Source organism: Lepidochelys kempii, chromosome 13, assembly GCF_965140285.1.
Source record: "Lepidochelys kempii isolate rLepKem1 chromosome 13, rLepKem1.hap1, whole genome shotgun sequence".
Classification (NCBI taxonomy): domain Eukaryota; kingdom Metazoa; phylum Chordata; order Testudines; family Cheloniidae; genus Lepidochelys; species Lepidochelys kempii.
Genome location: NC_136392.1, coordinates 22,973,680 through 22,999,533, shown reverse-complemented (window position 1 = coordinate 22,999,533; position 25,854 = coordinate 22,973,680). Strand labels below are relative to the sequence as shown.

Below are 25,854 nucleotides of genomic sequence, written 5' to 3'. Positions count from 1 at the left end.
GAGACCTTACACGACAGTCTTTGGCATACCAGTATATAGACCCCAGACCTGGGGTATCCCTACAGCCCTTATGCAGCACCCCTGTGCCCTCTGCCAGCTGGCACGACTGGGTCTCAGGCAATTAGAGTAATTTTCCAAGCGTCCACACAGGGGACTAGGCTGAACTAAACTGCAATTTGTTAAATCAAACTGATTTTAATTCCCTCCCCAGCTAGTAAGTCCTGGTCTCTAGCGCAGAAACACAAGAAGAATCAAACTGCTCCTAGGCTCACAGGATTTGCAGTGACTAGATGTGTCAGCAGGCAGCCTCCTGCTTGCTGCTGAGAGGGGGGACAGTGAACAGCAGTAGGGCAGCTGAGCTCAGCCTTTCCCAGTCCATGTTGTAAATGCTCTCATTGACTCTATGGCTGGAACGGGGGTTTGTCTACTAATGACTTTGGTGCTGGAGGGATGTTTGCTTTAAGAAAAGCTGTCTCTCCACCGGGTCATTGTTCTTCAGACAAAGGGGAATGTTTTCTGCTTGTGACACTGGTGGTTTCAGTACTTTCACTGCCAGCAACTGAAGTCATGCCAGGAAAACTCCACCAAGCCCATGAAAGGATCAGTCATTGTTAGAGCGGCAAAGAGTCCTGTGGCACTTTATGGACTAACAGACGTATTGGAGCACGAAGTGGGTATTCACCCATGAACGCTTATGCTCCAATACGTCTGTTAGTCTATAAGGTGCCACAGGACTCTTTGCCGCTTTTACAGATCTAGACTAACATGGCTACCTCTCTGATACTTGACAGTCACTGTCAGGGCACAGTTTGGGGTTAAGGCAAGAACCATGGCATTACTGGCATTATTTGAATCCCAATTGAAATATTGTGCCATGTGTAGTTACTGTGCCATTAGCAATTGTTTCTTATGGAGGATGCAGCTTGTGGTATTGTGATCACTTACAAGTAAAAATGATCTCCTCTGCTTCTGTCCCTCACCAGTGCTGCATAGACAACTTCGAAGAGATAGTCAAGCTTCTCCTCAACCACGGGGCTAATGTCAATGCAAAGGACAATGAGCTGTGGACTCCGCTGCATGCAGCAGCTACCTGTGGTCACATCAACCTGGTGAAGATCCTAATTCAGCAGTAGGTGGCCCCTGCTTCCTTTTTGTGTATCTCTCGGTGGGTCTGAATCCATGAGGTGCTGATTGCTTCTCTCTGAGCTACTGAGTGCTCACAATTTCCACTGCTGTTGGTAGGAATTGAAATCACTTGGTACCTTGAAGGATCAGGCTGAAGGTGCTTGTTGGCCAGGTCAAGGCTGCACGTTGATAGGAAATGATGCTTGGGTTGGAAGAGTAGGGAAAGAACAGGAAAAAACAAGGAGAAAACAGTAAAACAGAGGGTGACCTGGATCAGTTTGCTTTGAAGGGGGCAGGCGCCTGTCTGGCCAAAGCCTCTGGATTTGGATTTCAATCTGTCACATGTGGCTTGTTGTCTGTTGGCTGGATGTGTGCAGTTCACCTTTCCTCTATGCTTCCAGGCTTCTGCTCACAGTAGGTGGACCAGGAGCAAAGGAGCAGTAAGAGGAATAGCCAGAAAAAACAAATGACAAAGGGTAAAACTCATCTCTGTGCATAGGGTCCCCACAATGCCCTACGCACCATGCCAGTCCTTCAGCCAAGGCTAGAAACACTGACAGAGGAAGTACAAGGTGTTCACGTAGCACAAATGCTATAGAGAGCCAAGCTGCATCACACAGGGTACTAACACTGGGCCTCCCACCCACCCCTGCCTCAAGCACTTGGGTGAGGGCCCTAATGTTTAAGCCCCTCGTGCTCTCTGCACTTGGGTGAGCAGGAGGCCCAGGGTTAGTGTGGAGCGTAGTACAGCCTAGGGGTAATCACGCTAAATTGTACTTATCTGAAGGGAGGCTAACGAGGAGGTGTCAATAACCATACAGTTGTGTCCCCAGGTGCTGTCTGTAGCATGAATACCTTGCACTTTCTGTACTGAAAGCTGTCTCTCGCCTCGGATGGCGGTTGGGCAGGCTGAGAAGAAGCCCTGTATGCTAACATGCCGCCCTTCACAAGCTGTGTCTGTCTCCCCTTTCTCTACGCCCGAGACCAGGGGTTCTCAACCTTTTTCTCTCTGAGGCCCCCCTTGACATACTATAAAAACTCCAGGGCCCAGCAGGGGTGGGGATGGCCTTAAGGCAGGGGCCTTGGTCATAGGCATAGTTTAACTTCTATTTTGGGGGGCCCAGGGCCAGTGAGACTCGACCCACTTCCACATGGTGGGGTCCAGGGAGGGAGTGACCCCTCCACCCCCTGAGTCACCTCAGCAGGCCACCCAGCCTGTCTGGGTTGTGTGGGGGGAACAACCAAAAATTATAACTCAAAGGTGGGCGGCTTAGCTCAAAAAGTTTGAAAACAGCTCAGGGTGCAGGGAAGGGTTAGCTATGGACTGTGTGCAGGCATGGGGATAGCTCAGGGTGCAGGGAGGGGGTAGCTAGGGGCTGTGTGTGGGAAGGGGGGTAGCTCAGGGTGCAGAGAGGGGGTACCTGGGGCTGTGTGCACACAGGGAGTGGCTGTGGGTGCAGGGACAAGGGTGTCTGCAGGCATGGGGGTAACTGAGGGTGCAGGGAGGGGGGTAGCTAGGGGCTGTGTGCAGGCTGGGGGGCAGCTCAGGGTACAGGGAGGGGGTAGCTGGGGCTGTGTGCACACAGAGGGTGGCTGTGGGTGCAGGGAGGGGTGTGTGTGCAGGCAGGGGGGTAGCTGACGGTACAGGGAGGCGGGTAGCTAGGGGCTGTGTGCAGGCAAGGGGGTAGCTCAAGGTGCAGGCGGGGGTAAACTAGGGGCTATGTGCAGTCGGGTGGGTAGCTCAGGGTGCAGGGAGGGGAGTAACTAGGGGCTGTGTGCAGACGGGGGGCGGGGTAGCTCAGGCTGCAGGGAGAGGAGTAGCTGGGGCTGTGTGCAGGCAGGGGGTAGCTCCGGGTGCAGGGAGGGCATAGCCTCAGGGTGTAGGGAGAGAGTTATTAGGGGCTGTGTGCTGAGAGAGCTCCCCTGTGGTCCCTGTTCTCGCAGGGGTCTGCCAGTCACGGAGCCATGACTCCCCACCTGGGCGGCTCTTACTGGCTACCTCTGTGCTGCTGCGGGAGCAAAGGGGGCTGGGAGCTGAGGAGCAGCTTCAACCCAGGCACCAGCAGGAGATGAGGGAACCCTGCTGCTGCCTGCTCCATGGCACCAGCCACAACAGCAGCTGCCCTGCACTGCCCGGCTCCAGCTTCCCACCTCCAACCTGGCCAGGGAGAAGGGAGAGGAGATTGCAGGGGGGAAGTGTGGAGCTACCCCCGGGACTGCCATGCTCTTGCGCTGCAGTTGGGGAGGGGGGGCGATGCCCTCCATGTCCCCAACTCCGCCCATGGGCTCGGGGCTTCTGCCCCACAGGGAACACAGGGCTTGGCGCTCCTGGCTTCAGCCCCTCAGGGGACGTCGGGAATCGGGCTCTGGGTTTTAGCCAGGGGGCCCCGTTGTCCTAGACTACTGCACTGCCAGGTGGGAGACTTGGGTTCAAATTTTGGCCCCTTTCTTGGGCAGAGGACTCTGTCTGTAAGGAAGATAATGAAGCAATGCTTCATGACCTTGAACAAACCCGTCCATTGCTGGGAGCTTCCTGCAGTTTCCTTAGCCTATAATTAGGCTTGGAAAGATTAGATTTTTATTGGTAAATGTCAGTTTCACCATACACACACACTGACTAAAAGATGTTTCCCATCAGTAATAACTGAAATTTATAGATAGGCAAAGTGAGAAAACGCTGCTTGAGAAGTTATTAAAGTTTGATTTAAGGATATTTACTCTGTGTATTTTGACATGTGCTGTTGACAATTTGTGTTTTAATAGTTAGAAAGCTGTCACTTTATGAATCTTAGCATCTGCTTCATTAAATAATTGTTGTCTGACCCCCACAATTTTCCGCAACTGTGAAAATGTAAATTGATAAAAATAGAAAAAAAATCTTTAAAAAACCCATTATCTTTTGAAATAATTAAAAAATTAAAATGGAATTCAGCCAGGCATAGCTCTAATGTTTGGGGCAGCTATATATGTAGCCTCAAGGTTTGGACAAGCCCAGGGATAAAATTGGTGGGAACCTGAAAGTTTTGGGGAGGGAGGTTAAAAATGGAGTGCAGAAATAAATGAAACGTAGGAATGCATATTGCACTCCGGCTGAGACCTGCAACATCCTTTCTTGTGAAAGGATGTAGCATGAGGGATAACAAGCAAGCATGGTCGGACTGGGGAGGTGGGAGCATCTGTTCTGGTCCATCCCATTCGGGGGGTGCAGGGTGCCCTCTGTTGACTCAGACACTGGCAAACCAATACCGTAGTAACACTGCACCATGGTCCATGTTCAGAAGATGAGTTGTCAATTGTATCTTTCTAAGGATGAGGGATGACAGGTTTTCTGCAGTTGGCATAGTGTGGGGTTTTTGTGATCAAAGAAAGCTTCTGCAACAGGTGTCTCAGATCAAAGGGTTTGCTTCGACACTGCATCACAAGGCTTTGGTGTCTGAACAGAGAACCCAGGGACCACCAAAGGTAGCAGCTTCCAAAGGATGTCAAGTCCTATGCTTTGTTAGTTGCTTAAATTAACTCTAATACATTGCAAGTGTAAATTATATTGTAATTTGCTCTGCTGATGTGAAAGAAAAATGAACAAGAATAAAAATGCTGGTGGATGCTGTCTGCCTTCTTTTAAAGGCTGTAACTATCACAGATCAAGCCTTAGCTATGTTATAATATAAAATACACAACCAGACTTCATAGAGGTTGAACACCGACAGGGATTACCCTGTTAGATCAGAATAGTATTCCATTTCCTTGGGTATTCAGCCTCCGACAGCAACCACTATAAGATTCAGAGGAAGATGCAAGAAACCCTGTAATGGACAAGAGACAAAAATCTGCCCAGAGAGGAATTTACTAGTTTAGTCCACACCTACATTCCCAGTAACCCTCTTGGCACTCAGAACTTTTCAGTGAGGACCAGCCAGCCAAGTGTCCACTGACTAAGGATTTGTTAATGGCTTGGTGCGGTGTTCCAGAATGAGGTGCCAGTGGCTCATTGTGAGATGTTGCTTCTGGCACCGATGGGTCGTTGGCCTGTTCCTTCCTAAAAGCGCAGGAGAGGCTGCTGCGGACATGCACAGCCCAGATCCACTAGTCCCAAATCCCGTAGAGGAGGCTCAGTGTGCTATGAATACATCTACTCCAGGACAGGTACCTCCCCATGTCAATCCTTCATAGGTCCCATGGACACCGCCTTGTATATCTTTGTGTCTGTCCAATCCTGGAGGTATTTGGGCACCAAATATGAGACATTACTATTAAAACCCCAGCTTGGTCTTCAGAGGACTCATCCCAGCTGCCATGACCTGTTGGATATTGTCTGTTATAGGGCAGCATCTGAGCTTCCCTTCCCTTCTATATATATTGGTGCCACTTCCTCATGATGGACTTTCTCTTTGTAGTGGAGCAGACTTGCTGGCAGTAAATGCAGATGGAAATATGCCATATGATCTCTGTGAAGATGAGCAGACCCTCGATGTCATTGAGACCTGCATGGCATACCAGGGTAAGGAAGAGTGGGAATACTTAAAATACATTGGAAGTGGGTTAATAAAGTATTGAATCATGTTTTTGTGTTCTTCGGCGCTTGGTACTCCTGTTGAGGAAAGTAGAAGTCACTGCACTGCATTTCTTCTTGGCAGGTGTTGGAAGCCAGACTTTCATGGGCCTAATCTATAAAGTCCTGCATAGTAACCCACGGTAAAGGACTCTATCCAGCTACCAATCCTCTGATCCATACAGCCCCCCTTAATGGGGATCATTATCATAGAACCCATGCTGTGAAGGGACTCATCTGAAAAGACAACCTTAGATTTTGAGAGAGAGAGAGAGAGCTGCTTTGGGGGAGTTTAAAATCTGAACCTGGATCTGAGTTTAGCTCTTCGCTCTGGACAGGCTAGCTAGTTTACCTTTCCCCAGCCAGAGCTTAGGCTCAGAGGGGCACTAAACCATTAAAGACCCCAGCCTAGAGAAGAAGGAAGATGAACAAGCAGCAGTGGCTAGAGGGCTCTCTGACAGAGAGAAGACTAAAGGGACTGCCTGTCTCTCCCAGGCCAGGGTCAGGCCTGGATTGAGTGGAACTTACTCACACCTTGCAAGGAGAGAACAATGTTTAGACAAGACCCAGGTGCACAGGCCTTTTGTTTTGTTTTATCCCTTTGCGCTGTACCTTTGGGTGAATAAATAATGCTTTCTTTTGAAGAAGCTGTCTGTGGGTCACTTTAATCAGCTACTCGTCACAGACTCCTGGTGGAAAAGGACTTACAGGTGCCAGATATGGCTGGGCCTGACTCGTGATCATGGTTTCGGGAAATGGAGGCTGCAGCCCAGTGATGCAGTCTAAGAATGCTGAGCTGCATGATTCCATCCCGAGAGGTGCGGTGCACTGTCACCGGAGGGGTGCATTCAAGAGGGACTAAGTGTCTTAAGCATAGCTTACCAGGTAACCATGATTGGCCTATCCTAGTTGCTAAAGCTGTGGGTGAGGAACACTTGCTTGGCATCTGCCTATCTACTAAGGTCTGTTTTGGCGCCCATCACTATAGAATCTCTCAGGACAGTACTTGCATTCTGTCCTCACTATGCCTGGCTCGAGCCACTGCTATTACCCCTTCAGTTTTCATAAGCTGGTTCTCAGATTGTAGCATCATCTGTTCATGTATTCCCTACTCATTTAAACACAGAGCCCTCTGTTGCTACCATTGAAGTCAGTGGGAGTCTGGTTGCTGAGTTTGAAGGGAGCAGAACTGGGCTGGGGTTCTCACCTGTCTGTCAGAAGGGTATATGCTGTACGGATTATGTATTCCCTCATTTTCCTATCTATAAAAGGGGGAATAAGGACAGCCCAGGGAATTATAGACTGCCCAGCTGAATTTCAGAACCCAGAAAGATAATGGAACAAATAATCAAACAGTTAATTTGTAAGCACCTAGAAGATAATAAGGTGATAAGTAACAGTCAACATGGATTTGTCAAGAACAAAGCATGTCAAACCAACCTAATATCCTTCTTTGACAGGGTAACAAGCCTTGTGGATGGGGGGAAGCAGCAGATGTGATATAGCTCGACTTTAGTGAGGTTTCTGTTTCTATCTCACGTGACCTTCTCATAAACAAACTAGGGATATATAGCCTAGACAAACCTACTATCAGGTGGGTGCACAACTGGTCGGAAAACAGTACTCAAGAGAGTAGTTGTCAATGGTTCACAGTCATGCTGGAAGGACGTATTGAGTGGGGTCCCTCAGGGATCTGTCCTGGGTCTGGCATTGACAGTACAATTATAAAGCTTGTGCATGATACTGAGCTGGCCGTGATTGCAAGCTTTGGAGGACAGGATGAGAATTCAAAATGATCTTGACAAATTGGAGAAATGGTCTGAAATAATGAGGATGAAATTCATTAAGGACAAATGCAAAGTACTACTCTTAGGAAGAAATAATCACTTGCACAAATACAAAATGGGACATGACTGCCTAGGAAGGAGTACTTAAGAAGAGAATCTGGGGGGATTATAAAGGGATCACAAACTAAATATCAGTCAACAATGTAATACTGTTGCAAATAAAAGCAAACATCATTCTAGGATGTATTAGCAGGAGACTTGTAAGCAACACATGAAAATTAGTTCTTCCACTCTACTCAGCACTGATAAGGCCTGAATTGAAGTACTGTGCCTTGTTCTGGGCACCACACTTTGGGAAAGATGTGGAGAAACTGGAGAAAGTCCAGAGGAGAGCAACAAAAATTATTAAAGGTCTAGAAAATGTGACCTACGAGGAAAGATCGAAAAAATTAGATTTGTTTAGTCTGGAGAAAAGACTGAGGGGAAACATTATAACAGTCTTCAGGTAATAAAAGGTTGTTATAAAGAGAGTGATATATTGTTCTCCTTAACCACTGAGGACAGGATGAGAAGCAATGAGCTTAACTAAATCTCTCTTGCTGCAATTTTAGACATTAGGAAAAAATTCCTAAGTGTAAAGGTAGTTAAGCACTGGAACGAATAACCGAGAGAAGTTGTGGAATCTCCATCACTGAAGGATTTTAAGAACGGGTTAGACGTACACCTGTTAGGGATGGTCTAGATAATACTTAGTCCTGCCTCACTGCAGGGGACTGAACTAGACGACCTATCAAGACCCCTTCCAGTCCTACATTTCTATGATTTCTTACCCTTCCAGAGCTGTAATTTTTCTCCCTTGCCAAGTCCCTTCCCTGTGTAACATACACATAAGCAGTGATTGTCCTATGGCAAATAGCAGGGTGGATGAAATAGCCCTTAAGTTCCCTCTGAGAATGGGGGCCTGCTTCCTGAGCACAGAGAGGGGAGTCCCCCTGTCAACCATGCAGCACATAATTACCTTCTGTATAGATGGCCAAGATGGTCCCTTCCATTAGGCTTGCTGGAAATGTGGGTCAGGAATGAGGCTACCTCTGAAAGGAGAAGTGCCTCAGCTCAAACTTGCTTCTAGCATGCAAATGATTAAAGAAACAGTGGTTACACCATCAGTCCTCAACCTGTGCAGCTAGCTGCCTGTGAGCCACGAGGGTTTGATAGCCTTTCATCTTTCTGAAGCACAGAAGCTGAGTTTCTGTGCGGGGGGCTTAAAATTGAGCTCCTGTTTTCTCTGCACAGGCATTAAAGACTCTGGCTCTTGTCCCCAGGGTAGGATTTTGGTGGAATATCATTCTCACGCCATTAGGAGCACTATTAACCTGGCTGTGCTTTGTAGGTACTGAACGGATAGAGTATGCCAAGTGTTCTGACTGATGTTCAGCATGCAGAAATGATCAGACAAGGAATTTGAACCCAATTATTGCTGTTATTTACTGGGTCAGGAGAGGAAAAGAACATTTCCATTTCCTTTTCTCCCTGTTAACTACAGGCATCACACAGGAAAAAATCAATGAGATGCGGGCTGCCCCAGAGCAGGCCATGATCTCTGACATCCGAGGTCTGATTGCAGCAGGACAAGACCTGAACAGGACAGATATTCAAGGTGCTACATTGGTGAGCAGAATTGCTACAGTATCCACCCTCATCCGTCCCTGCAATCTGTGTGAATTCTAGGAGGCTGTCGGTGGTCTGTGTCCTTTGTTAATCTCCAAAGACAAGTACAGTGTGAGGAGGTAGAAGGCTAGTGGTTTCTATTTTAGGTCAGCTCCTTTGAGCAACAAACGGTGTCCATGAGTAAAGACTTTTTGCAATTCAGGGCCTGATCTCACTCCCACTGGAGTTAATGGCCAACTGATCTGTAGGAATTGCCGTAAGAGATCAGATCACTAGCCTACCTTGTCCGGTATTCTGTCTCTGATAGCAGTCCAGTACCAGCTGCTTCAAAAGAAGTCCCACAATGAAAGTCCTGTACACTTCAATGGAAGCATGAATTTTGGAAAAGTCTTTGGGCAGGCTGAGTAAAACAATTCAGTTGTTCTATTATCACTCCTAATCCCATTAGCATCTGATCTGACTTCTACTGAAGTGAGAATAAAAATCCTCATTGACTTTAGTGGGATCAGGTGCAACTGAAGGATCTGACCCCATATCTTTTTGGTTGCCCCAAAGGAGTCTGTTTGGCCTCTCACTTAAACTTTCCAAAAAAACTAGAGTGCCCTAGTAATATTGTTTTTTAAGTGTAGTGTATTGTAGCCTGTGTGGCTGTGATTTTGGTAACTTGACATTTGAGTTCAGAGGTATCTGAGAAGGCTTTGGTACCTACTGGCCCACCGACAGCAATTCTGGGCCCTAGGACAGAACAGTCAATGGACCCCTTAGAAAGTGATGGCTGAGGTTTGATTTATGCAGGGCGGGCTGGAGCCGGGCCCCACGCTGCTGCTGGCCTGTCCTGGCTTTGCCACGTGAGTGCAGAGCTGGACCGCATGCGGGCTGGTGCACACATGCACAAGCCACGGACACCGTCCACCTGACATTTGGGCAGTGCTGCACCTGTGCTGGCTGGTGCCCAGCGAGCTGCTGGCTGCGCTACTGGGTGTGCTCTTCTGGCACTGCCAGGGCTTCCACATGCCCACCTGGCTGCCTTCGCCGCCACTGGTACTGCCCCACACGCGCCTAGGAGCCCTGCGGCCCACCCAGGCAATTTGAAAGGGCCCTGGGAATCCTGTCTGCCATTACCGTGGCAGCGGCTGGGGGCCTCCGGTTCCTTTTAAATCGCCCAGGCCCCTGGGCAGTTGTCCCCTTTGCCTGCCCTGCCCTCTCCGTCAGCAGGCCTGGGTATCTAGGTTACCTGATGTCATTACACAAGTTGCCAAACCATGGCAGTGTAATGAAGTCTCCAACTCTAAAACATTGTCAGTGGGATTCAGAAATCTTTCCTGTATCATTAGTTACAAAATCTGAGGAGGGCAGGCTCTCTAAATAAGACTCTGGTGGCAGTAATCTTTCATGGGGCTTACGTTTTCACGGCATTCTGAGGTTTCTCCTTTTAACTAATTTTCAATTCTTTGAACATCCTGTTTGACTATTCCATTAGCATCACCCAACTCTGGCTTGTTGGGCAATTCTAAAATCTCTGTCTTATCATACCAGCACAGTGGAACTGTTATAATTTTGACAGCTTGCCCCCTGAGGATCAAGCCTGCTTTTACCTTTCAGGCTATTCCTTGTGAAAGTCAAGAATTTCTCACTCACATGCAGCCCCTTGTTGGCCTCATGAAGATATGACCACTGATGCAAAGTCTATAAGAAATGAGCTAGCTCATGATGGTTTGAAGGGAAGATGAGATTTGGCACTCGATATATTTTATAATAGGGTGAGGGCATGCAAATGTTTTTGTATATCCGATTGTGTATTCCTTTCACCCCCACCTTTGTATGTTGCTGTTTTAGACTGTGACCTCCCTGAGACAGGGACTGTCTGCCTGTGTGTTAGAACAGTGCCTAGCACAATGGGGCCCTGCTCTCAATATTAATGACCACCAGCTTTGAAACACTATTGCAGCTGCCTTTTGTTACCTGACAGCCCAAACTTCTAGTCTGGGATGCATGACAGCAATGGCTCGTTTTCGTAGGGTGGTGCAGGCAACTAGCATTTCTTTTAGAAAAGCATTCAATTTTAGTACAAAAATAACTCTTACGTGGATGATAGGATATCAAAAGGGCAAATTAAGCGTCAGACCTCCCTGCTTTGAGAGTGTCCCTTAAATTACACACAAGAGAACACAAAGAAGTCTATAGAGAAGACAGCTGGTATAATTTCATTTCTGTGGCATGATCAACATTCCTTCTCCATTATGGAATGTGCAGAAAGGAGTAGAAGTTCTCTTTCCCCGTACAACACCACTTGAAATGGAATTATCTCTGTGGGGGAAGGACTGCTGCCGACTTGTATACAGTAAATTGCAAAACAGAGCACAGAGCAGGAAGACGGTATGTTTTGATCAAGGATACAGCAGCAGACACTATGAAGAAAAACTCCCAAAAGAGACCTAAATGTCCTCACGGAGTAGGAAAGATCCTGTGATTAAGGTTGCATCTGAAGGACATTCAGATGCAGTTTGTGCTCTTTGTATCAGACGTTGGAGTCCAAAATCTGAAATGCAGATTCCCTGAATTGCAAGCAGTCAGGGATTTAGATGTCTAAGTCACTTAAATTGTGAGCGCAAGTAACAGCATGTGCAAAACTGTGGCCACAAAAATGGAAGCGTGGCTACGGCCAGGCTGAAAACTTGGTCCTAGAGATCCATTCCCAAGCATCTCAGAAGAATGTCCTCTTCCCCCATTGTCATGGAATGTGCAGAGTGCCCTTTAGCTGTGATCCTCCATCCCAGAGCAGGCTGCATTGTGGGGGTGCTGCATGCTTATAGTTTGTGAAGCACTGCGGAACCTTTTGAGATAAAAATGCAAAATGTTCGGGGGGGAGGTGTTTAACTCCTGACCACAGACACCTGCCACATTGCACCTAGCATCACAGTACCTTACATTTCTCTCTCCATAAATAGTTACAGATGGTGATGTCATTTTGTTTTGACATGTGTGAAAAAGCACTTACATGTTAAAAACCCTTGGAGGACATTTCTTAGATCAGCCCAAAGACCTTCAGTGGCAGAAATTTCCCTAAACACATTGATGACACTCCAGGGTCCAAACAGACTCCCCTGGAAGTTGGTGCAGTGTCTTGTCATTCACTTCAATGGGCACTGAACAGCACTGCTGTTTTTTCTTGGTCTAAACTCAGACACTGCAGTGGCATCACCTGGGTTACTTGGTGAAGAAGGAAGTTCATGAGCCTTAAACAGCAATTCATACTCTCTGTTCCTGGTCTCTTAGCTGCACATAGCTGGGGCTAATGGCTACCTGCATGCAGCTGAGATGCTTCTCGACCATGGAGCACAGCTAGACATCCAGGACTGGGATGGATGGGAACCTCTCCATGCTGCTGCCTTCTGGGGACAGGTAAAGATTTTTGTTGAAAGTCTATTTTGTGCGACTGGCTCACCTCAGAAGAAGGCTGGGGCAGCATTTCAAAGCAGAGGACAAGTGCTCTGGCTAGAGTGCACGCTCCCTTTGTCTGCAAAATCCAGGTGCTCTGTGGGTACAAGCAGAGCAAGTGTATGGTGTGGGCACAAGAAGTCCAAACAAGTGCCAATAAAGCCTTAATAATGCCAAGATTTGCTCCCCCTCCCCTCCACACACTTACACCATCCAATATTTTGAATAGGGCATGTATTGGAAAACTACTGTTTAGGATGGTTTTCGAATGCTATGAAATGTCTTTGGCACTGTTTCTTGTATCCCTCCACCTGTAAAGCCGGAGTCCTAGTTACCAGCTGCGCAGGGCTCAGAAAGCCCTAAAAAAGACCTAAAATAGCTTTTTAGACATCCACATGTTACGGCTTTAAAGTCTGATACCTCAGGCTCTCCCAAGGGTAGAAATGAGTGCAGGTCCCACTGATAAGCAGGGAATCTCACTGTGCCAGCGTTGGAGGGTTGGAGTGTGTTCTTTGCCTGTACATGTACATACAAGGAATTGATTTGTTCCTAGTATTTTCCCCTCCAACTCCCACATCTGATGGATCCCTATCTGCTAGTACCGTTCCTTAGGGTATGCGTGCCAGAGACCATTGCCGATGGACACACTGCCATCCTGGCAAGTAGACATGGAGTGGATTTACTCCCAATTGTGGGGTCCCCGCCCATGGGCTGGATGCATTGGGCGGGTGTGGGGGAAGTATCTAAGCTCAGAGTCTCCCTAAGACCCTGGTGATTCTAAGTGAGCAGCTTTCCCTGGGAGAGCTGGTGGGAAATCTCCCAGTGGTTGAGCTGGTAGGAACTGTGCTTAGTCTCTTGCGTGGAGAACACTCATACACCCACCAGCACAGCTGGAGATCCTGGTGTCAGTGGATCACGCACGCCACTGTTCCATAGCTTGCTTGGTCCCTTAGATCACATGCAGTTACTGATTGCCTAAACCAGGGCTGTGAATATTGCTTTATTTCCCTTGCTGCAGATGCAGATGGCAGAGTTGCTGGTGTCCCATGGGGCCAGCCTGAGTGCCAGGACGGCCTTTGATGAGATGCCAATAGGTGAGTTCAAATTCTCTCCTTTGTAAGGGTATTTCTAATCTTGGCTAAATCCCTGGGATTTCTCCAAACAGCACAAAGCAACCAGGGAGTCTCTGAGCCTGCTGGAGTTCAGGGCTGAAATTTTTAAAAGTGTGATTTTTTTTTCAAGTGACTTAAAAGCATACGTCCCATTGAAAGTCAATGGGACTTAAGAGTGTAAGTGCCTTTCAGTCACTTCAGTGCTTTTGAAAATGTTACCTTTGCTCCTGAAGCATCCGCCTCTCCTCCATACACCCCTGCCCACATAGCCTCCCCATCTCCAGCTCCCCCTCCACCTGTCCGCTGCAGAACTGTGAATGGTTTGCTGCTTTTCAGGTCTTCTGCATCTACTCTGTGCAGCCCAAAGAATGTGGTTTTTATTACCCTGGTTTGATGTGGCCAGATTCCAAGCCAGTTTGGTGTGGAGTGGGAAGGGGGGAGATAGGGAAGTCTGATACCTCTATTTCCAATCTCCATTTCTAAGAGTCCTATCCCCAGCTGCTGACCTCCTGTCATTGTGTGTCCACGGGATCAGGAATTGGTTAAATACAGAAATTCTCAAAAGGCTTCTTCCCTTCCCCATAGACCTCCATTTGATTCCAAGAGTCATCCTACATTTCTGAAACCTACATTTCTAGAATATCAAAATATAAAGCAATGGTCAAAACATCTCTTCCCCTTTGTGATGTGTGGTACGATGCACTGCACAGAAGAGAGGGATCGAGTCAGTCTCTCTGGCCAATGGAGAGCTAAAATCCACAGAATATTCTCCAGCGCTTTTTTCCAGTCCTGTTTTAGGTGCCCCAGACAATGCTGCTTCCACTAATTGCCTTAGGGATTGGCTTTCCTGTTCTGCTTAAATTTTCCTTCTCAATTCTATTCCATTATCTCTACCAAACTGTGAAGACCAAGAAGGCACAGCTTTGTGGGTGGCGCAGGAGAGTCTAATTATGGTAGTTCTCATACGTGCTCCCTCTAGCCCCCATACCCCCTGTTCCATTCAGCTGAGTGTATTACATTAGTACAGCCCTGCTCATGGCTTGGTTTGGTTTGTGTGTGCCTTAGACTTGTGTGAAGAAGAGGAGTTCAAAGTGTTACTGTTGGAGCTGAAACATAAGCATGATGTGATCATGAAATCTCAGATGAGGCATAAGTCCTCCCTCAGCAGGAGAACCTCCAGCACGGGAAGCCGAGGGTGAGTGCGAAACTGATCTTCCCGCAGATCATGCCACACACTAGACTGGAGAGCACCCTTGCAGTCCCAAACCTGAAAGCAGACTACCCAGTATGCAGCGTAATCAGATACAAAGCTGTCTGCTCTAAAGTTCAGTGGACTCTCCAAAAGGCTGAAACTGGGCCAATTGTTCAGTGAGCTTTTTTTTGGAGATTGTGCTGCTTCTAGAAAAGTAGGCTCCATGATGCAGTGCATCAGACACTGCTGGAAAACGTAGCAGGTGATAGGGGAGTTTCCCACCTCCTAAATTACTGGTATTTGTTCCATCATTGATTAATGCTTTGAAAAGATCTTTTCTTGCATGATAGCTCTAATGACTGGAGATGTGGGGAAAAGTGGAGGTATAGCAATAGGTAACATAAGGACAGAACCCTGATACTCTTCTGCAAATTGACTGAACACACAGTCTATCTAGAATATTCTTTTTCTGTATGAATTTAGAGTAGCAGTTCTCAAGCTATGGCCTGCAGAACTCCACTGGACCAGTCCACAGGTCCTCTCCTAGAACAAAACTAACGGATAAAGCTCCAGGGGAGGCTGGGTGGAAAGCTGTCCACTAGCAGAACTGTATGTGAGATCTCATCTTCTGAGCCCAAATCCTCTTTGAAAAATTCCTTTACCATTTCTATGCTTCCCTTTCCTCCCTGTAACGTGAGAGTTAGGGACCTTTTCTACCTTACATGGGTGCTCTGAGGCTTAATTCATGTTTGTAATGTGCTCCTAGACACTGATGGAAGATGCTGTAAAGTGCAAGGAGGATATGAAGGAGCTCCCTCACTGCCCCATCTTGCTAAAGTCTCTGCTCCCTGCTTCTCTCCTTCAGGAAGGTGGTGAGGAGGGCAAGTCTTTCGGACCGAACCAACCTTTACAGGAAGGAGTATGAAAAGGAGGCCATTGTCTGGCAGCAAATGGGAGCAACGGAAGAACAGAGAAACTCAGGCTATGCTGGAGAAATCATGGAGGCTCGATCTGACCAAGAGAACACAGATCCAGTAAGGAACCAAACTCATGTTCTACTTTCCTATCAAAATTCATAAAGAGGCTGAAACCAGAGATGTGAATGGGCATGTTGATTATCAGTACTTGGACACTATGGTGATGGGTGTTGTGTGAGAACCTAGATTATCTTAAAGACAATGTTAAGGGCACACATTTAAATACAAGGCCAGATTCTGGTTCCAGCTATACTGGTGTAAATCAGGAGTACTGCTCTAGAAGTGAAAGGAATGATGTGGGATTCACAACAAAATAAATGAGGCCAGAATCTGACCCAAAAAGACAGGCAATTGCAAAAACTCATGTTCTCATATAATTGTGTGTATTTTTATGTGCATTTAATAGACATTATGTAGCTGCAATGTGGATGGGCCAATGTTTCTAGAAGAACTTGATCTTGCACTCTCTGGTTATCTTTATTTAATTCAGTTACCATCATGTTGAACTAACATAAGGTGGGGTTTTGGGTTTTTTTGCATTTAATTGCCTTGTTTTTTAAAAGGAAAGCCAACGTGGAACTGTCCTTCTATGTTAATATTTAACTGGTCCCAGTTAGGATTTGAAGTTCACACATTAATGAAATAATAGGGCTGGGGGATAGGTAATTTCACCCCTTTGCTGCTACTCTTTGGCTGCAGGAATGGATTAAAAGAGACCAGCCTGGACTCGAAAGCTGTGGAAGGGATGGCTTGTACACTGGGAGCTGCTTCTCTTTAATGTTTTCTCATTACAGAATTCAGAGCTGGAGAAGTCTATGCTCCTTCCTGAGTTAGCAACCAAAAGCACACAGAGTGACCCTCAGTCCTCCCTCCAGAATGGACTCAGGACACCGGCCAGTAGTTACCAGTACTCGGTTTCCAACGGGGACATCTGGAAAATGCACACAGCTCCAGACTGTAATACAAGTCAAGCGCTGCCCTACAGCAGCCCCGGTGTCCCCGACTCTCAGCAAATCTGGTGTGGCTACAAGGATCGCAGTCATCAAACACTTTCTGAACTGAAGCGGCAGCGGGCTGCAGCTAAGCTGCTTAACCACCCCTTCCTCAGCACCCACTTTGGCACCAGCGTGAGTGGGGTAGTTGAGAATGGGGGCGAGGCCAAGGAGCACCTGATTGATTCCAGGACTTCTCCCTACAGCTCCAATGGGACATCGGTTTATTACACAGCATCCAGTGGCGATCCCCCTCTCTTGAAATTCAAAGCTCCCATGGATGAAATGGAGGAGAAAGTGCACGGGTGCTGCAGGATTTCCTAGTGTCATCCATATCTCGCCTCAGAGGAGACTAAAAGTGGGTGACCAGGTTAGCTTTATTATTGTGGATGGGCTGTTTCCATCTCCACATGGGGAGAACTCAGTTTAGTTACATAGGACCTGATGGTGCCAGCCTCATTCATCTTGAATAGTACCTTACCCGGCCAGTAACCCCACTGCAATCAAATGAGTAAGGCTGGCAGAGTGAGGCCCATAGTGGAGAAATGAAGTACAAGTCCTCACGTGCAGTAAAAAAAAGCTATCCCACTCTGCCTCACGGCAGTGTTATGAAAGGGACAGTGGGGGGCTCTCCACTCTAAATCATGAAGGGTCTTTGAAAGACAAAACCATCTGAATTAGAGTCCTCCCTTTCTGAGCCTCCTGCTGGGAGCCACCCAGCTTCTGGAATGCGACACACTGGGCCTGCCTCTCACTCGTGGATGTGATAGGTGTATCCCTCAAGAATGTGTGGTCAGACCCCTGCCTTTGTGCAAACAGCCCAGGAGTTGCAAGTGCAGACTTTGAAACTTCGGTGTATTTCGTTTGCTTACACAAAGGTGAAGCTGGGCACATCCCCAGTGCGTGTACTTCGGGAAGTTGTGTGATGCCTGCATTGTGGCAGCCGACTGTCAAAAGCTGCAAACCAGTTTGTGGGCTACTGTAATTGAAAGCAGGGGCTGTGCAGCGCCATTGGGTTTGAAGCAGAACTCCTGATGGAAATCCAGTAGAATAAACTCCGGCAATAAAATGCTGACTGACAGGGTCAGTAATGGGATAAGAACAAATTACTTGTATTACTAAGACCCTTAGATTAGTGAAATCCATTCATTTTTAACAATCTCGCCTTCCCTGTTGGTGCTGCTTTTTACTCTCTATGCTTCACTCAGCTTAAAAACTAGAATGGTCTCTGTTGCTTTCTGTCTCTGCTGCACTAGCAGAGTGCTATTGTATTTGGGTTGCCAGAACCGCAGGGCTCTGTTTAAATTAGGAAGGAAGGGGAAAGAAATACCTGCTTCCAGTAAAAATGGCATGGAAATATTTCCAGCCTCACTAGGTTTTAACACTCTTGTGTGTGAACCTGTGTTCTTGGGGCTAAGCTGCTCGAGCATCTAAATGTGTCAATGCTAAATCGTTGCTTTTGGTTGTTGAGCATCACAGTAGGATGGAAATTTTTTTACATTTTTTCCCAGCATTCCAGTGTTTTTCCAGACCCTATGCTGGGGTCACCAGCAGCAGTACGGTAGCTGCCAGCAAAAGGCTCAGAAATAGCTATCTTGTATGAGAGAGAAAGTGGCTTCTTCACTGAGCAAAAGCCAGCATGCAGCAATGAAGTTTGGAGTGGTCTAGTGAAGTGCTGTTGGATAGGAAGCCGGCAGCATGTGTTAACTGTGTGCCAGGCTGCATTTGAGGAATCTGTGGCTTGGTGTAACAAGGGGTGTGCGATTGGCAGGCCACTTTCTGCAATTGCCCTTCAGGGAGCAAAACCCTCACCTGAATGGTAGGAGCAAGGAGACAGCACCTATCAGCAGAGCATCAGCTCTAGGGAATTGGACACGACAGTCCAGAATAAACAGGCAAAATCTTCACAAAATATTTTAAGTTGCATCTACAATATATTTGTCTGCACAAAGGGGCCATTGCACACAGTCTGCATCTGTGAATGTTTGTCTTATAGGTGCAGCGTAGGCCCCAAACTTGAAAAACGCAGGATTGTTTGGGTTCCTGTTGCCACCGTGAGCCATCACTGGGTAGAATCCTGCTTACAGCACTGTATCTGTGCTCCAGCTAAGCATCTGCCATAGACCATGGAACTTCCATGCATCTTCCTCTCTTTTCAGCTGCTATTTGAGAGCAATACTGTATTCCCTTCTGGTAAGGGACTTTAAATGTACTTTTCTCTTCTCTGACTCCTCCCCACCTATCCTTTCAACCGTGTATGGCTTGGAAAACAGGAGACACTGGCCTAAAGATGAGGCAGCATGTTAGTGAAGCCATCCCACAACTAGAAACATTGTTCCATCTCTACAAGGGAGATTAGCAGTGTGTTAGTGAGACATGTGTGGTGTTACAATGAACAGGGGCTTTTTGACAGTGGTGGGATCCAGAGTTGCACTATCCTTATATCAGGGAAAGGAAGCAAGAGGGAGCTCCACTAGGTACAAGCAGCATATCAAGTTGTCTGGAGGGCTTACACACTCCTTGCTTTGTTTACTTCAGAGTTGAATTTGATGTCGCACTTTTTTGCATGGAGCCTGTGTCTGCAGTGCCATATCCAGTGGCATAGGGATTTGGGCCCATCTCGCCCTCTGCTGGAGAAGGCAGGACATTGCACATTATAGTATCTGCACCCCCAGGCAGGGGAGATGGGCATCTGTTACCACAAGGAAGGTGCCAGGGTGTATTGGCAGGTGTTGGAGCTTCCTCTCAGGCTGACGCTTTAGTCTTTTGGACTCTGACAGTCCACTTATCCTTCCTTCCCATTTTCTCCCTAAATGAAGAGAATTTTGGCATAGGGGATAGAAAGTCAGGTCAGATTTCAGAAGGTCTGTTACAGCGAAGGCATCTTTTCCTAATGTATTTAATAACATACCCAGTCACTCCTCCCCATTATCCCAGGGATCCTGCCTGACACTCCTGCCCCATTTTCAAGGGGCTGACCTACTATTCCTGTTCCATTTCCTGATGCCCTGCCTGCCTTGGCACTCCACTGATGCATTGTTTGAACTTGTATGATAACCTTAGAGGGTGTTTGTTTGTTTTTTATTGGGCCATCAGGGAGCTTAGCTCCTATTCTCCCAACTTAAAGGAGTTGAGCAGATAATTGAAGAGTCCTGTGCAGCTAACTCTGTTGGAGGGTGTATGTAGGTCTGGTGGTGTCATATGGTTACCCAGAGTTCCAGGGAATGGAACACATCAAGTTTTCTGAGACAGTCTTAGCAACTTTAGCCTCGATATCATGGAATGAAGATGTTCCCCTTTTACTAGGGAATGTCCTTTTCCCATTACCCCCACAGGAATGAGAATCGCTGGAGCAGAATTATCCTGGTGCTGCTGCACATCAGTTGCAGCCGATGCTAAGCTTTGAACAGCTGTGAGCTGTATTCCCAGTGATAGATGATATCAGGTCATGGCCTGTTCCTTCTCACTCACACCAGCCATAAATCAGAAGTGACTCCAATGAAGTCCGATTACACTGGTGAAAGTGAGAGGAGTATTGGGCTTTACATCTCATTCCAGCCAATAGAAAGCAGACACTTGAATGCGATGGAATTATATAGTTTGGGGCTTGCTTTCGTTGACAGTGGTTAGTTACTACACTAAAGCAGTGTGAATCCAGCGTAATGTAGACAAATAGCTCTGATGCATCAATATGACATCTCTGATTAACATAATCTCCAGGATTTCATTATTCCAGCTAACGTTGTGATGTCTAACTAAGCAACAATGGCTTTACTATTGGGGATGTGGAAGAGATGCTACATGCTCTAGGTTGCACAAATATTCCCTTAATTGGACTGCTGTAACATTGCAACCATAAAATTGGCCTTAGAGCTGCTTAATGTGGCTGTTATGGCTCTGGGGCTGTAAATATAACCTTGGTGATAACTTGTAATTTATCTCCAATTTATCTCAGAATGGAGAAGAGCCAGAAACTAGTGAATGCTCCAGGAGCTGCACTAGGGCAGTGATGAGCTTTACCTACCATTGGTGCATGTAGGGATTTGGGAATGGGATAGTCAGTCTAGGGTCCTTTCCATGGCTACTTAAGGATGTGAATCAATTTGACAGCTTGGGATAAGTTTTCAAACAAGGGCATAAGTGACTTGTTGGCTGGAATGCCCAGAGGGCCATGGGACACCAGCAGGGATACATGGGCAGGGCGTAGACAACTTCAACATGTGTGTGAAGTGATGATAGTAAGCACCGAATGGATATCTCAGAGCACAAAATGGGGACTTAATCCACCGGCAGGTATTTATTTGGTAGATGCAAATGCAGGTTTTCACGGGTAGGATAGGTGCACAGGCACTTCTGTAGATATATTGCAAGTGCCCTCCTTTAAGAATATAGTCCTTATTCATTTTTAAAAAGCACTATAGCTACAATCCTGTAATATCTAGCACTTGGGGGCCATTCCGGTAGGATGCTTTGATTATTTTGTGGCGTACAATAGCTGACACTCAGCTACTTTGTTGGAGATTTTAGTGCCACTAAAAAGTTGAGAATAGAAACCATCTCAGGATTTGCATGTCTAGCACTTAGGTTAGTAGAAATTTTTTCTTCTCTTTTAGCGTTCTGTTCTTGGCCCAACCATTCAAACTCTGTTCCCCCTAAAGCCTACACAGCTGTCTAGCCTGCCTCTTTGGTACAATCCTCTCCTTCATACATGTTCCCTGTAGGCAAGGGCAGCCTGGCTCTGTTAAAATCTGAGTATCAGTGGGGAAGCCGGTCAGACTCTAGCTTTCTTAGACATGAGCCCAGGGTGTAAATTTCAGATCCACCTTTCCCCAAGCTTTTGAGGAGGTTGATCCAGCTATCATCCAGTTATTAGTTACCACACCCTGAGAGTTGTGTATGGGCACAACCTTACTGCATGCAAGCCTTCATGATATACTGGGGCCCTAGGGTTGCTAGCAAGCTAATGAAGAGTTGGAGGGAGCTCCAACTGCCATGCTAAAGGACCTTCTTCAGATGCATAATAGTGCCTAGGAGCAGTCTCTGCCAGCTCTTGATCCAGCCAAGCAATATGCATAGCAATAGGCTATTAATTGTTAGAGATGGGCTTGAACTATAAAGTTAGGTTCTCATTTCAGACCTAGATCCAAACTTTCCCCTTCAAGATGTTGAAATTTCTTGTCCCATTTGAGCTCTTAGAGCAAGGCCTCAGTATGGAGCTGGATCTGAATTTCTTCCACAGTTTTGAGCCTAGTGTTCTAGCTTGGGCTCTGATGAGATGTTACACAGGGCAGAGCCTCCCCTGTGTTAGGGAAGGAAGGGGATGATGGTCACAGGGAGAGTTCCGGTAAATAGCAATAATGAGACAGGGCAATACCCAATGGGTATGATGAATTCTGTTAATGCAAAGTGGCTTTTCGCTGATAAGTTTGTAGGTAGATGTGAGCATTTATAATCCCCTAAATTGCATTGAGCCTCATTCTTAGCACACTTCACCTTGATGTTGGGCATCTGTTCTCGCAGCCTTCTGTGTTGAAACACTATCGGTCATATACTGAAATAGGAATAGTCCACTGGGGGAAGCCCTAGAACTATTCTTTAAAAGATCTCAGTGGCTTAATTGGGGTCAGCCTGCCTCGAGGTGTTCTCCCTGTCTATGGGTATATCTATGTATTACCAAGCTAGCTAAAAATAGCTAAGTGCACGTGGCTACTAGAATGCGGCTACTCTGTACAGCTGGCTTCAACTGTTTTGACAAAATGGCTTTTCAAAGGAAAATCTTCTTTTTTTCAAATGTTCACTTCCTATGAAATTTTTCAATTTGAATTGCAGAGTTTTGTTTTGCTTCTTTTGTTCTCCCATCTCTCTTCTCTGCTTTTCGAGTGAGAGGAGAGGGAATCTTCCCTCCCACCCAAAATTGTATTTGAATTGAAATAAAACAGATTTTCAGCAGTCCTGTGATACCTGGAATAAAAGCATAATGAGTTCTAGTTGTGTTAGTTTGGGGCTATGGTTGAAGTTATACTCAGGCCTGGCATACACCTGAGTTTCAGCTCTGGCTCCTGTCCACTGGCCATGACTTGATTCCAACATCAAGTCTGGTGCCAGCATTAAAATCTTTATTCTTTCTCTAGCTTTGATGTCCTGGTGCAAGCATTATGAGCACTACATGTTCTTCCTAAAGTATTATCTTACTAGTAACTGGCTGATTTATAAATGAAAACTTGTGTAAGGTGAAAACTCCAGGTTAGCTTTGTTCTTCTCGGGTCATAAGGGTACACAATGAGATGCAAGTCCTTGTGTATTTTAACAGATGGTGTTGGCACATCACATTCTGTCCACAAAAAATGTTTCATTGTTGTACAGTAAGTGCCCAAACACAATGGCAGTATTACGAGCTGTAGTCCATTACTACACGACACTGTAATTTTTCTAAGGCTGTAAAGTGGGGTTTGGAGTTACTGAGCAGTTTCCAGGCCTGATCCTGCTGTCTTCATGCAGGTAAAGCTGCCAGTGTATAGTTGCCTACACAGGAAGAGTATGCTTGGATTCTTTACGGGTGCATCTGCTACTGCAAACTTACAGCTTGTAATTCTCCGCTGTTGCAGTTCTATTGGTGGTAGCAATGGTGGAAGGTCTAGAAAGAAGAGTCAGGCATTTAAGTTATCTGGTGTTCAGTCCCATGCCTGAGCCCAGTCTATACTCCAGCCTCCACCTGAGCCAGTGGAGAACAGGTTTTCAAAAGCCAGTGTGGATACACCCTTAGTTGAGCCTTATCTGACTTCTCAGCATCTAGACTGCAATTTTGTCGTTTTTTCCAGGAGAAGGAAGCAGTAAACCAACTTCAGTGGCATTTGTAGGCCTGGTACAGCTAGGTTCGGCTGCTGCATATCCAGGACATATCAAAAGGATGCCCAGCTGTCTGCAATAATTCATGACTCCATTGAGCTGTAGTAAATGATGTACAAATAAAACTTGACAAAATGTATTTTATGTGAAAAAATAATGTAAGAGAACTGTATATTGTATTAGCAGCTTTGTGTATAAAAATGGCATTTTGGCAATCAGAGTAATATATTTAAAACTTTTTAAAAAAGGATATTTGATATTGTATGGAATTAACTTCATATTGCTACTGTAAGTATGAAAAGATGGTTTCTTAACATGTTGAAGCAATGCATTAAATATCAAACTGTACGTAAATCTCATGCCAACAGGATATGTATGACAGTATTAGCATCTGACTTCTCAGTGTCTTTAATAGAATGATTGAATTTTTTAATTTAAAAAAATATATTAAATTTCTTTTGATAATATCAGGAACTGCAGATGGGGTCTTTATTTACTGGCTTAATATGTTTGAAATCTATGGCATCTGATTTTTAATATAACAATGTACCACCACTGCGTGGACTGTACCTAAATGTGTTTCCTCCTCTGATGCAGCCATGGGCTTTGCCAACATAATGTGTCTGGAAGAGCTAGGCAGGTGGATAAAATGCAGTGATCTTAAATCAACCGATGATCAACAGAAGTGTGAGGTCTTAGGATGATGGGAATTGACTAGTGTTCAAGCCCATGGCCTGGTGTCCTTAATTACCAGATTTAACATTGCATGGAGCTTTGAGCTCATGGTGGACTCCTCATTAATCCTGTACATGCAGGTTGCCACAGTAGCAAGGACTTCTTTCATACGTCCTCAAATACCCAGGAACCATCACCCTTTTCTTCCACAATTGAGGATTCAGCAGTTATGTTTGACTCAGTGCTTAATTTGTGCCAGGGCTGAGCCCCAGCACCTCTGGGTTTGGCAGGTCAGAGCCCAGGCACCTCTGAGCTTGCCACATCAGTTATAAAAGTAAAATATTCCTTAAGCCCCAGAACATAATTGCTTGAGCACCGGCACCTCTTTCATAACAAATTAAGCACTGCTGCAGCTCTCTCTACTGGGGCCTGAGGGTAACCATCACAGGTATAACAGGAGCAGTAAAAATCACAAACCCCTCCCCATCCCCCATAACAAACAGGCCAATGTGCAACTGTCATGCTGGTCCTTCATCAATTCCACTGTCTGTTTGCTTCAGGAGAGGGGCTATTATCTCTCTGCAAGTTTGGGAACAGACCCTTGCAGAGAGAAGAGGAAGAAAAGGAATTAAGCCTCTTAAGGCTTGTCTTAATAGGAAAGTTTTACTAGTTATACCAGTAGAACATTCTGTATGGACACTTTTTTCAGCTTGGCTTATATTGGAAGAAGAGCATGCACACAGTTACACCGGTATAACTTTCCTGTATAGATAAGACCTGGAGTGAGGGAAGATGTGTATGTCATCCCTCCCTTGATCACAAATACCAGCAGATCCAGCCACCGTAAGGGCTACAGGAGTTTTCCACTGCCACTAAGGTCTTGTCTTCACTAGGAAAGTTAGCTTGACAGCTGAAAAATGCACCCATGTTAACTAATGTGTTTAAACTGTAGTGAAGACAAGGAATTGTAGGTTGAACCAGTGGTAACCTACCTGCAGGGAGGAAGGGTCACATGCCCCGCCCCAAGCGCGGGGGGGGGGGGGGGGGCATTGCTAAGGACTTCTGCCCTTGGTGCAGGGAGTTTGTTTATAAACAAAGAAGGGGTGATTAAGATTATTTAATTTAATGGGAAGCCTTTTATTAAGGATCCTTAGGTGATCTTGAAAGCATTCCCAGGCACTCCAGTTAAAAGACATGAAACAAAGGATAGGAATAAATGGCCCATTTTCAGAAGGAGAGAAGTAAATAGAGGTGTCCCCAGGGGTCTGTACTGGTCTGGGATCAGTGCTCTTCATCATATTCATAAATGATCTGCAAAAAGGGGTAAATAGTGAGGTGGCAAAGTTTGCAGATGATACAAAATTACTCAAGGTAGTTAAGTCAAAAACAGACTGCAAAGAGTTACAAAGGGATCTCACAAAACTGGGTGACTTGGCAAGAAAACAGCAGATGAAATTCAGTGTTAAATGCAAAATAATGCACATGGCAAAATA

General features: G+C 46.2%; 1 protein-coding gene across 1 annotated transcript in view; it reads left to right on the top strand.

The window, feature by feature from the left end:
• Positions 1 to 24,103, top strand: part of PPP1R16B (protein phosphatase 1 regulatory subunit 16B) — a 103,256-nt gene extending 79,153 nt beyond the window's left edge. Inside the window, exons 4-11 of the mRNA XM_073309746.2 lie at positions 984 to 1,129; positions 5,520 to 5,623; positions 9,005 to 9,129; positions 12,406 to 12,531; positions 13,586 to 13,661; positions 14,745 to 14,874; positions 15,737 to 15,905; positions 16,643 to 24,103. Of these exons, the coding sequence (XP_073165847.1) occupies positions 984 to 1,129; positions 5,520 to 5,623; positions 9,005 to 9,129; positions 12,406 to 12,531; positions 13,586 to 13,661; positions 14,745 to 14,874; positions 15,737 to 15,905; positions 16,643 to 17,164 (1,398 nt within the window). The 3' untranslated portion in view covers positions 17,165 to 24,103. The remainder of the gene's footprint in view (positions 1 to 983; positions 1,130 to 5,519; positions 5,624 to 9,004; positions 9,130 to 12,405; positions 12,532 to 13,585; positions 13,662 to 14,744; positions 14,875 to 15,736; positions 15,906 to 16,642) is intronic.
• The last annotated feature ends 1,751 nt before the right edge of the window (positions 24,104 to 25,854 follow it).